The 13,019-nt window shown below is 41.8% G+C and overlaps 1 protein-coding gene across 1 annotated transcript in view; it reads left to right on the top strand.

Annotated features, from left to right (window-relative positions):
• The window catches only part of LOC118341383 (tyrosine-protein kinase receptor UFO), a 25,501-nt gene that overhangs the window by 10,103 nt on the left and 2,379 nt on the right, over positions 1-13,019 (top strand). The window contains exons 7-18 of the mRNA XM_035679630.1: positions 976-1,171; positions 5,809-5,948; positions 6,055-6,199; positions 6,480-6,497; positions 7,352-7,481; positions 7,762-7,853; positions 9,992-10,087; positions 10,432-10,509; positions 11,006-11,098; positions 11,578-11,699; positions 12,299-12,408; positions 12,807-12,966. Of these exons, the coding sequence (XP_035535523.1) occupies positions 976-1,171; positions 5,809-5,948; positions 6,055-6,199; positions 6,480-6,497; positions 7,352-7,481; positions 7,762-7,853; positions 9,992-10,087; positions 10,432-10,509; positions 11,006-11,098; positions 11,578-11,699; positions 12,299-12,408; positions 12,807-12,966 (1,380 nt within the window). The remainder of the gene's footprint in view (positions 1-975; positions 1,172-5,808; positions 5,949-6,054; positions 6,200-6,479; positions 6,498-7,351; positions 7,482-7,761; positions 7,854-9,991; positions 10,088-10,431; positions 10,510-11,005; positions 11,099-11,577; positions 11,700-12,298; positions 12,409-12,806; positions 12,967-13,019) is intronic.

The raw sequence follows: 13,019 nt of genomic DNA, 5'->3' as shown, positions 1-13,019 counted from the left end.
CCCCCCCCCCCCCCTCACAGTGTATGACCTCTGAATACCCATATCGAGTCACTGTCAATGCAGTACATAACATCACCTGCTGGACACACACGCACACACCGAATCTGTTTGTATGGCTGCTCGTTTGTTCTATTATTTATTTATAAGTTCTCAGCTCTTACTATAAAGCCCAGCCTGTGAAGTGCAGCCTCTAGCCTGCAGGAGCCGCTTGGTAATGAGCAATGCAGCAGAGAACAATGGTGCAGATCGGCAACTTTAATGTGGTTTTAAGATTGCTGCAATGAAGGATTTTTCCTGCCTTGTGTTCCTCTTTAAAAGTGTTTACCACAGAGGGTTTGCAGAGACAGCAGGTTTCTGCCTGTGATTTTTACTTGATGGGTTCTGCTTTCTGTGCACCTTACTGAGCCTGTTACTTTCAGAATAGGAATGAAGCAGAATTTACAATGTTTTTTGGCAATTAACACTTACTGACCATCCCCCACCACCACTATTATGCACAGACTTCAACCTCATATCTTTTCTTCCACAGTACCTCATACATAATACTGTCAGTTACTGTGCATACTGGGAAAATTATAGTAGAAAAAACTTTTTGATTGCAAGTTTTTCCTAGATTTGACATATGCATCATGATTTATGAAACTTTATTCTATAAAATGAAGTGACTGCTGTGACATATACTATTGAAAGAACTCAATCCACAAATTGGAGGCCATCTATTGTAAACATTGGTTCAATTGTTTTATGTGTAATTGTTTTATTACTATTTAAGATATTTATAATTATAAAATTATCTCATGAAGGTGTTATTGCTAGTGTTAATTAAGACCACATTTCCCAATATAATTTATTTGTACATGTTGTCACTCTCTGTACTTAATATAGTCATAGTCATATAAAATACGTTTTTGCTTTGTAAAGCAGGTAGAGGCTATAACAAATTGAATATAATTTTTTTTTATCTGAATGTTTCAGGCCAAACACATGGGAGAGTTCTTCACATCAGGCCCAGATAAGATGATCCACAACCAGAATGTGAACATCCCACCAGCCACACACCTCATCGGAGATCTGGAGCCCCACAGACTCTATGCTGTCAGGGTGGCATGTCACAGCAGCCAGGGGCCCTCTGACTGGTCGCCCTGGGTGGAGCTACGCACCAAAGAAGGAGGTGAGCCTTCCAAATGAGGAGATGTTTGTTTTCACCCTGGATGGCTCGTGTGTGTGTGTGTGTGTGTGTGTGTGTGTGGGGGATCACCTCCTCTGAAGTGAGTCAAGGTCAAGGCTCTGTTATCTGGCTACCGGTTAAGGTCTAAAGCCAAGTCTCCTCCCACTCCTGCTGTATACTAACCTACTAGATACATGCTATACAGCAGCTAGCAGGCACAATTGAGATGTTTTTTGCATGTTTTGGTCTAAACCAAGGATCATTTTATTGAACTATGAAGTAATACATTTGCATTGCACATTTGCACATACATTATTAGTGCCATTAGAATTTAGCTGTATTTTGTACTGCTAAAAATACCAGGCCTTACTGATTAGGATTTAGCAAGGCACAAGTCCTAGTCAAGGCTTCACAGGCAAATTGCAACTCTTTCAACTGCTTGAATGCTGCCAGCTGTGATTAATAGCATTTAAAAACTTGTCTTGTCAAAGCTGAGTTAGTGTTTTTTGCATAGCTAAGACCACTCATTGTGAAGGCCTAATCATTAACTGTAAAGATTAAGGCTTTGTGAGGCCTGCCTGTTGCCTTCTTCTTCTTTTTTTTATTGTTTCTGGATTTCAAAGTTGTGACAGACGTCAAACTACAGTCTCAAGTCTACAGGTTGGATGTTAACTGTATAATTTTTTTTCGAGGTAGTAGTTAATGGCTATGGGTTTTTTGCATTTCGGTCTTAAACTGCAGCTGATTTCTAACGTGCCTCGAATTGAAGCTGTCATAGTTTCCGAAAAGTTACCTACGGTTGAAGAGATGAATGACAGAAGATGAAATGCCTAAAGGAAAAGTCTTAATTATCAGGGACACTAATTGTTTCTTGAAAAGCGTTTTTCTGAGCTTATTTTGAGGTGAATTGAATTTGCTGCAAGATTAATTCTGTCAACTGCTTTTCAGCTTGATTCTGTGAGTCAAAACTTACTTGGATAACGCTGTATGATAACAAGGAGTCAGCAAATCAAGTTACAGTGCTCTGTTAGTCATAATATTCCTTCCTGTGCCCCTTCAACTTAGTCTGTGTTTATGAAGAATACCAGACACGAGGCACTGTACCTCTACGACCCCAGTTTCAAATGTAAACTCTTGAGGTAGAAAACTGACTGGTATTGAAGGGATAGAGTAGGTGGAGACAGAGAAAGGGAGGGAGTGTGGACGTTAAATTCTCCTGAAAGGCTTCAGTTAGGATTGCCGCACTCGGTCCAAACTGTAATGCTAGGCTGCTGTGTGTTTGAGTTTAAACTGAGGTGGGATTTTCCATGCCAGCTCATGCTGTCTCTATCCCTGGATAAATAGGAGTGGAAACAGCGTATACTAAGAGGAGAGATATGCAACAGGAGAGATGATGGGGGCTTTCCATGGAAGCTACTTATGATCTGAAAACACTTCAACAAAACAATTCTCAAAAATAGAAAAAGGGAGAAGTAGCACTCCTTGAAATGCCACTGTAATGGAGAAGGACAAAAAGTGGTTTTGAGATACAGGAGTCAGGATTTTCAAGTTTCAGTTCCCTGTTACAGCAAAGTCATATCAATCTTTGTTTTGTTTCAGTGTAAGAAAAACTGTTTTATTTGCCTTTGGGAAATATTGTTTCATTTCCAGCTCTGGCAGCTCTCTCTGCACTTGTCCTAATGAGTCAGAGGATGAAAAAGAAACAGAAGATAAGATTCAGCTGGTGGTCAAAGATAGTTCAGGAGGCACTGGAGGTCAAAGGGAGTGAGAGAATGAAGGGGAGAGGCACACTGCTCACAGCTCAGCCATTTTTTACACTAAACTCCCATGAGGCTCTATTGTTGAGCCTGAAATCTTCCTTTCTGGAGTTTCTTTCTGCTCCATTCGTTTCTCATTAATAAATTGTCCAGATATGTGTTGCACTATCTCCTACATGTGTCATCCTGGCACAGACATCCCCATTTGCTGCTTCCTCCTTTATTCTGAAGTTTTTTTCACTTCATTACAGACTCTTCTTCTGCCAGCTCTTTTTTGTTCTCATATCCATGCTTCACTCAAGTAGACTGGGCTACCTCATTTTGTTGCATTAGTCGTTTCCTATCTCAGATCCTACAAACCAAGGAATTTGTTTCCTGAATCAAACAAGCCGAACAAGTTTTTTTTTCTGAATACAGTCTTTCAACTTCATCACTTCTTCGTCTCTCATTTCCCTCCTTTTTTGACCTCAGATGACCTGTGATTTCTCTTTCTAGAGCACACAGCAAGGCACTGTGGGAAAAACAGAAAAAAGAGGTTAATGGTGGGAGTAGGCAAGGAATGGATAGAAGAGCAGGGAAACTAGGGAAGGGGGCGCTTTGAGAAAACATTCATTTTGCTATTTTCCCAAAGCCCACTATTTTCCCCTGAGGATGAGAAAACAGAAAGGGCGGGGGGCTGGTCGGTGGGAGAGGAAGCGAGACGACCCATGTAACCCTAATCCCAAATCTGCAATGAGATTATGTTTTACATATATATTTTGTAAACACATTTTTTCTTCCTAAATGACTCCAGAAATGCATCTCTCCAAAAAACAAACAATCTATGAACAAAACGGGGTGTGGTAACACTTGACAAGTATTACTGTGTACTTGCACAACTTTCCACCAAGTTTGTTACACTAAAAAGGCCACTGTGGGAATCCTGATTCTGATTCTGATTCTTTTCTGTTACTTACGGGACATCCAAACTCACCATCCTTATGAAGTGAGTCACATATGTCACATATGCCACATTTAATGCTGTTTAATACCACTGCCAGCAAAAATGCAACTACAAGCATTAAAAGAACCGCATTCACTACAGACAGACAACCGCCATAAAAACAGAAACAACGTGGATGTCTTTAACACAAACGTTTGTGCTCCGACTGATCTGGGAAACATGTTTCCAGTGTAGTGCTGAGTTTGTTTTCATTTATGGAGAACAGATCCCAGGGTTATGAGTCAATTTGGCATAAAGATTACCCTTTTCCATCCGTGTGTTGACCCACACAGAGTCTAACTAGAATGAGAGTGTACGGAAAGAGAATCAGAGGGCCAGCCCTGCCTCCAAACAGTGTTTAAAAGCCTCCAAGCATAGTTATGCGACACTGCTTCTTCAATAGCAGCAGCACGTAACAGGATGTGAAACAGTAGTCTGCCATGGATACAGATGTTAACCTCTGCTGTGAACTAATTGTGGCTCAAAAGTGTTTGTTTCTCAGTCTCTTGCCAAGCTCGGGCTGCGTTCATGTGAAAGAACAACATGAGGAATTTTTTCTCTGTATTTTCTGCATTTCACAAAACGGCACTACCACACATCTAGTTTTTTGTATTTCCTTTTTCAACTTCCCAAATCTTGCAAGTTTTTTTCTTCTCCCAAAAGTTTTACATCAATGGTTAACATCTCTGTTCTCTTGAACTCATAACTCCATGACATAAAACTGAGAGAAATGACCACAGAGAGGGCAGCGAGGGAGAAGAAAAGTTGGAAAGAAGGAGATGGAATCATGGTGAATGGAAGACAGGCAGAGGGAATGAGATGAAGAGGGGAGAAGAAAGAGAGAAAGAGTGCAAGTAGGCAAACAAAGAAGTGAAAAAGAGAGAAAGAGATCGAGATTGACGAATCATAGGTGGAGACGAACTGCTGGAACAAAATTGACTTGGAGGTTGTTTTTGTTGCCGCTGGCAGGCAGAACGGGGACTGCATGTGGAAACAATCACCCGCCAAATGCTTCCTGATAACATCATCCATAGGCTGGGCCATGTTTCCCAAACTCACACTGACTTAGTATGTGTGTGTGGGTGTGTATTAGTGTGGGCATGTGTGGGTGTCCACAGCTAGTTTGTGTGACTTTGTAAGCCTGCAGAGGAGAGTGAGAAGCAAAGACAAAGAGAGCCTTAACCAAACGGCAACAAAGGAAATCAGCACTGTCGTCTCCTTTCGAAAAGGTTCTTGGATTACTTTGCTATACGGAGCATCAATCACACACAAACACACACATACACAAATTCCTCACACTATTTCTAGCATGTTATTCAGCTAGGTTTTCTCTCCACTGGGTATTTCTGCTGCCAGCAGCCTTTTTTTCTGCTCCACTCTAGAGAGCCAGAAAAGAAAAAGGCAGGGCGAAAGAATAAAGCCAAAATTGGGATATACAGAAGAGGAGGGAAAGCATGACAGAGGGAGACACAGGCCTCAGCATGTGTCCATCTGAGTTCGTCCAATCATGCTGAGAAAGAGAGAGCACTGGCTCCTGAACTCAGTTAATTGCCCCTGTCTGTGGTGCCCTTAGCTAGCCTTTTTTGTCCTAATAAAGCAGAATTCTTCACATTCTCTGACATCTTCTCCTTCCAGCTGGTGTAGTTATCCACACCTTAGAAGCTCCAGGCTGTCAAAACAACACATGCCTGGATAACCCCCAGCCCACTGGCCTCTTGCCACCGGGCCCACAATCATACCACGGCCGAGTCCTCATTCATACCCAAAATCTTTTGAAAAGTACAGCGCCACACTCTGAGCTACATGTCTACCTAACCTTACAACAACCCCACCAGTAAAAAAACATGTAACTGTGTGAGAAGTGAAATGACAATCAAGGTCTGTTGTGTTTTGTCTTTCAGTGCCAGACAACTCACCTGTTAATGTGACCGCGATGCTAAATGGGACAGAGGTGCTAATGACGTGGGAAGGGCCTCCGGGAAAGCTGAATGGAGAGCTACAGGGCTACATGGTGGAGTACAGCACGCCTGCCACACAGCAGGTCAGTCTGGGACACACACATCCTGACCTTGTTTCATTAGACAGGTATAAAGAAAATATTAAATCTGCTTGTTACTGACCGTCTCCCTCTTTTTCTTTGTTGACAGTTTGTTGTGGACACTGGATTGGACACTGAACTGTCAATCAATCTGTCTGTCCCCCTGTCCAATGTGTCTTATCGAGTGTGTGCCTATACAGGGGCGGGGCAAGGACCCTGGACCCCCACACAGACTCTGACACTTATTGCTCCTGGTGAGTAACAAAAAGTGTCAAAAATGAACATGAATGATTGTTAATTATTATATAAGATTTTTTTGGAAAGCTGCATCATTTTGTAAACAAAGGTCTTTTTTTAGTTGATAACTTAAGTAGCATTTTATTATGAACAATCATTTTTTAGGTGTCAGATGTTGTGTCATGTACAGTCTGCATGGATAAACATGTTATTTTAGGTTGTACAAAACAAACTATGTTGTTTTTCTCCTGAAAGTCAGAGTATTGACATGAGCTCTGCTTTTTTTTGTTCCCACAGAAATGGTGGGATTTAGAGGTAAGTAATGCTCATATGGAAACCGAGAAATATGTTCTTCTGTAACCTTTCAGAGTGGCACGTAATGACACAGTGGAAGTGAGCTCATGGTGTTTTTTCCACCACAAGACTTCTCTTTCTTATTCTCTGTCACCGGATTTCTCCATGAGCCTGAAAGTGCCTTCCTGTGTATCTCAGAAAAAAGGAAGGAATAGAAAAAAGAGAAGAGAGGATCTCAGAGAGACGGAAAAGGGGAAGAAGGGTAGGGGGTTGGGGGGGTGAATGGGGAGACGCATCATAAATATTTATAACAAGCAGGAACAGTGTGGCATCTCTGTTTGCTTAGTCTAATAGAGCCAGACAATTCAAACAACAAGAATGGCAGACAAAAAGAGGCGAGGAAAGTTTGGGGGGGGGGGAATGGGAGGAAAAGTCAAAAACAGTGGCAATGGAGGTTGTGAGTGAACAGTAGGTTGTGGGGGTAGCTGTGAGTACATTTCAATGTGTGGGATGGGACAGCAAGAAGTGGATAAAGGAGAAAAAAACAAGCATATTTTTAGTAAGAATGTTTAGATTATGCTCGACATAATCAGCGTATATCAGTGCATGAACTTTCCTTACAACCATTGTAAGAAGATAAAGTGAAGGGATTTTTTAAAGATGTAAAACATTTGCATATGGAACAAAGAAAGGCAGTAAGGAGGCTATCTGTGTATAAGTAAATTCATCAATAAATAATAATACAGGTTTAAATCTTTTTATTTTGCCTTCAGCTGATAAAAATACTGTTTTTTTGTCACTTTTTGGGCTCCATAATGCTTTAAAGACCCATATGACTAAACCCTCGTCTGTCTCTGTCCACACCTATCCCTCAGGTCCGTCATCGCCCCCAGCCTTTTCCTGGCACTGGTGGTATGTGGTGATGGCCATTGCCGGGGCTGTGTCCATAGCTGTGCTCATGGCTGTTTACGTGGCCAAGCTGCGGCGCAAGGAGACGCGCTTTGGGTGTGTAGGCTGTTATTGCTCCGCGTGGGTGAAAGGGAGGGGACTCGATAGCGGTGCCAAACCAAAAATCTTCATTTTTTTTCTCAGTTCATTGACCTAGTTGCTTCACTTCTGCATGCATTTTGAAGCATTTGGATAGAACAGCAGACATCTGTTTTAAAAGAGTCATTCCTAAGAATTATGGAGCAATGCCATGTTTTCAGCTGTGTTTACGCAACTGCTGGAGTGACCTCTCATTGTGTTTTGCTCTGTTTTGAGTGATGTGTGTATGCATTCACAGAGAGGCGTTTGAACCCATGATGGAGAGCGGAGAGCTGGTGGTCAGGTACCGCGCTCGCCGCACCTACAGCCGCAGGACTACAGAAGCAACATGTGAGTTCCCCTCTCTGCACATGCGTGTTTACCCAGAAAGATGACACTTTATATTTACACCTGGCTAAACCTGAAGTAGTAAAAGATACATCTCTAAGCATGCCCAAACCTGCCTCTGTCCCCAGGATAGATAGCGATACAAAAGAAATAGCATAATAGCATCTCCTCTGATGCTCGGGCCTGGATCCAGCAGTTCAGTGGAAGGAAATCTTTGACATTAATGACACACTGATAGTCCTATTCTCGTCAGTTCAAGACTAGACTGGTTTGTTTGGTTGATTAAAGGCACGAACACAAACATTTAAGGGTTAATTTTCTTCCTACAGCTGTAAAAACAGCCCTGGAGTGTTCAGTCAGCTGACTCCACAACAACACTGTGCCCCTTATGCTATATATCTTTATCTTTTTATAATCATATCAGTTACACATGCAGTGAATCCATTTAAGTTGAAGTTATGCCCCGTACAATCAGACATGAACGGCAGAGTTACATTTGACTTGACTGCATTTCAGACATTTTACTGACAGAGCAGAGGAAGGAGGCGGGACAGGGAAGGTGAAATCAAGATAACAGCACACTGGAGAGGTTGAAGATTTGGGGATACAATTACATCAGGGAGAAAGTGACATGACGTACCTCTCTTATGAATGAGATTTCAAACTCAAGCAGCTTGTAACAACAGATGAGGGGTTGCTTGACTGCTCTGAGTGGAGTGAAGAGGTCATTTCACCTTTGGGGAGTGTAAAGTGGAGGTTTCGAGTCTCGTCCAGGTGGAGCAACAACATCACTGGTAGAAAACAAAGCAGTCGTTTGCAGAGGTTTGTTTGCTATCACCAGCCAGCAGTCCCTGTGAGTCCCCATGATTACAGACAGAGATGCGTACCTGTAAACACAGCATGCAGACTCAAATTTCACACATCTGGGTCACATTCAAGCTCTGACATTGTCACTGATGTGTGCACAATATTTGTGTAGACCTCAAACACAAGTCTCAGCTTGCCACAGCTACAAAGAGGCCAGGGGAAAGGCAAAACTGTAGGAAAAAAAAGCAACCCCCCCCCCATTTTACTCATTCAGTGAGTAAAATGAGACCAAGAGAAAGAGATGTGGAGATAATGTGTACTGAATGGAAGAAGTGCGTTGGGAATAAAGGAAGGGGTCAGATTGGAGTGATTTGGCCGGGATTTAAGCTGCTGACGTTGACCAGTAATTTTTGCCAATTCTCAGGACAAAGTCAAGCTCTTGGGCTCCTGTTATTGCATGGATGGCTGACTGTCACGCCAGTATGTGTTGGAACATGCCTATGGACTGAGCACATTGTGGTCCGACGCGTGGCAGATTGATAGTGTAGCAGCAGCTGGAGGGGGTTCTCAGAGCATGTTGTTGCGTTGTCATATCCTGGCCCAGATGTGAAAACAGGGCTAATATCTGTAATGCAACATATGCTCGGCACCACACAGCTCAGTGACAGCCAGCTGGCCGGACGGAGTCAGGGATATTTAAACCAGCTTAATTCCTCTGACCTCAACTCCCTACCCCAACCTGGTCCCTTGCAGGATCACGTGGTCATGTGTCCGACACCTGAAAAATTATCTGAGAGGAGAAAGTTGCTCTATGTAATGTAGTTTTGGTTTTTGAATTTGTCTATTTCTGTATAGTTTCTGATTCTATTGTCAGAAGTTTGTCTTCTGGATTTGGTGGTTTTACTTCAGGTTTTATTTGTTTCTTGTTTCTTGTAAGATTTAGTTTCAGTGTAGAAAGACTTTTTGTAACATATGATAAGTGACATTTACTGTAAACTGGATTTTTTGAACACTTTGTACATTAAAAACAATAGATAATTAACAAATTCATGGTAGGCCCACTTCAACTCAATTTATTTTTGTAATAACAAAAAGATGAAGGATGGAACATTTTGTTTTGGTGAGTTTTACAAGTAGAAAGGATGGATTTAGTTCATTTATTGTCTTATTTTCATTGTTATTCAAGCTGGCAGTGTTTATTGACACTTTGTTTTTGGCTCGGTGTTGTGCATTGTGGGTTTTACAATCTGGCTGTTTTTCTCTCTTTTCTGTGTTGTTCATTAAAGCGCTTTGAGCACCAACACCATTAAAATTCCTTATTTTTTCCTCCTTAGTGAACAGCCTGGGCATCAGCGACGAGCTGAAGCAGAAGCTCCAAGATGTGATGGTGGACAGACATAAACTAACCCTGGGAAAGACCCTGGGAGAAGGTAACACTTTGTTTTATTTTTTAACTGTGTCAGTTAATATGTACATTTCAGTAGAGGGAGTGCCTGAAAAACAGCAAGGTGTAAAGGGCATTTGTAAACACTTAGGGTTTATACATAGTACACAGTCAGGGCTTATCCTTCATAGCACCAATGCTTACCTTTCACTTATCTCATTTCCGTCTGACACTAATATTAAACATATTAGTTTAAAAGTCGATAACCTTATAGCCATGTACTCTGTAACGACAGGAGACCAACCACTCTTCACTGTTAATGAAGACCTTCAATGTTCCTACATTTAAAATTGCATCTAAACTGAGTGTTTGATTGTGTTCTGTCTTCAGGGGAGTTTGGCTCTGTGATGGAGGGGCTGCTGACTCAGGAGGAGTCTGTTCTCAAAGTTGCTGTGAAGACTATGAAGAGTGAGTAGACAGCAAAAGTACTCAGCAATCACCACAATGAATCCCTTCATCTTGGGAACACAGGCCATTTGATAGACAAGCCCCCCGGGTCAGAAATTAACAAGTGTCAGGGGCAAAAATCTCAGTGTTTGATCAGAAAACAGACAAAGACGCAGCTTGTAGAAAATATAATATTAAATATAACAAAAAGATGACCCCCACATTAACCGTAGTGCCAAAATAAAGACAATAAAAACTCAAAATTTAAGGGGGGAAAGATGAATTTTTATCGACTTAAAACAGTGCCACCCTTTTATGTGAGATCACTGTAGTGACAAAGTTAAAACAAACAATGTAGTAAAATCTGCTAACATGTATTAATTCATAGTAAATTCAGGAGCCAAAACCCCTGAAATAAAAGTTTATTTTCTTACTCTGGCAACCGCACAACCTGCCAGTATGTGCCAATAGCTGCACAAAACCACATGGTCTCACCTCTGTACCGTCTCCTCTCCAGTTGCCATCTGTACCCGCTCAGAGATGGAAGATTTTCTTCGTGAGGCTGCCTGCATGAAAGAGTTTGACCACCCCAATGTCATGAGGCTTCTAGGTGAGTCAGGAATCATACAGCTTTGGCACGTCAAGGGTCAGCCAATTCAAATAACGAAAAGACATGTTTTCTCACTTTCTTTGCCCAAGTGTTAAGAAACAGTGGAGGTGAATACGTTTTAGTCTTTCTACACATATAAACACTGTTCAAGTTCATCAGGATAATCCACAAACCTCACTATAAACAGTTTTCGTTGGAACTACTTTCTACCAAATAAATAGTCCCCATTTACTGTCGATTATCGAGAGTAACAGTGACACAGTGTCTATGCAAAGACTAGACTTGACTAAATACCACTAAAGCTAAGTGAAAACATGTTTATTTTTTGTTATTTTGGTGAACTGACCTTTTAAAATACGGCCTTAGTTCATTCATTAGTTCATAGTCTTGAGATTATGAGTAAAACCGTTTTAATTTCTACATGTACAGAGCATGTACGTAGTCTATGTGTATAATACTGAGCTGTGGTGTTTTTACAGGTGTGTGTCTGCAGACTGTGGAGAGTGAAGGTTACCCCTCCCCTGTGGTCATCCTGCCCTATATGAAACATGGAGACCTGCACAGCTATCTGCTATACTCGAGGCTGGGAGACTGTCCTGTGGTTAGTCTGATTACAAACAATAAAAGCACAGAGTCAGCAACACTCGCATGTGCATACACAAGCAGTCACACACTTATGCACGCATACAGTCCGACACAATTTAACAGCTTAATGGGTTTGAGGTTTAGAAGTTCACGTCAGCGAAATGGTATCCAAAGGTCAACAAAGACGTACAGTATTTGTTACAGTCCCAATCCACACCTTTCTGGCAGCACATGCGCTCTGAGATCATGAAAACACACAGTATGTGTCTGTAGTTGCTATCTGCAGTTATACTCATTAATGGATGGGATGGTTTTTTTGGAACCGAGAACTGCTATACGCAATAAGTCCCCGGAGAGCCGGGTTGAGAAACTCTAATCAAAACAAGATTCCTACAGAATGTTGAAACATCCATTGGTTCGGCAAACATTCAAAAACAGAGCGGTGTTGAACACTATTCTTCCCACAGGAGGAGGCTGTTAGTATCTGGAGGGGGGGGGGCACTCAGTTCAGGCTGATCACAGGTCCTCAGAGAGAGGGACTCTAGTGCCCTCTACTGTGCAGAAAATAAATTTCAGCTGTGGTGGATGTGTGACTAAAACCTTCTTGTTCTGCAGTACCTCCCGTCTCAAATGCTGGTGAAGTTTATGACTGATATCGCCCGAGGGATGGAGTACCTCAGCAGCAAAAATTTCATCCACAGAGACCTTGCTGCTCGCAACTGCATGTAAGCACAATCTCTGCTTCCACTTTTTACTCTCTTGGTTCCCGTATGTGCTATCACTTGTTCTTTCTCTTTCTGTTGAGGAAGATCTTAAAAAGAACTAAAAGTAGACCAAGAGACTGCGCTTAAAGCAACATTTGGAAGCGCAGAAGCCTAAAAAAGGTTAATATGATGCAGGAAATATATGGTACTCTTCCTTGGGCACTTAATTTAATATATATCATATCACATATCATATTTTATAAGATGATCTTATACTATACAAATAACTAGTAAATACCTAACTACCTAAAAACTTTACTGCACTCGGATGAATGTACTTTTTTTTTCTTTCTACCAATGTCTGAAGGCCCCTTTTCCAAACAATACAGCGCTGTAACACTTTGGTTTGTCTGCCTCAGGCTGAATGAGAACATGAATGTATGTGTGGCGGACTTTGGCCTCTCCAAGAAGATCTACAATGGAGACTACTACAGGCAGGGGCGGATCTCAAAGATGCCCGTCAAATGGATCGCTATCGAAAGCTTGGCTGATCGTGTCTACACCACCAAGAGTGACGTGGTTAGTTCACCTAGTGTGTGTTTGTGTCTGTCTGTGTGTGCTTGTATTAATGC

The sequence above is a fragment of the Morone saxatilis genome, unplaced genomic scaffold (genome assembly GCF_004916995.1).
Source record: "Morone saxatilis isolate NCDOM2014 unplaced genomic scaffold, NCSU_SB_2.0 Contig8, whole genome shotgun sequence".
Classification (NCBI taxonomy): Eukaryota; Metazoa; Chordata; class Actinopteri; family Moronidae; genus Morone; species Morone saxatilis.
This window is presented reverse-complemented; position numbering and strand designations above follow the sequence as displayed.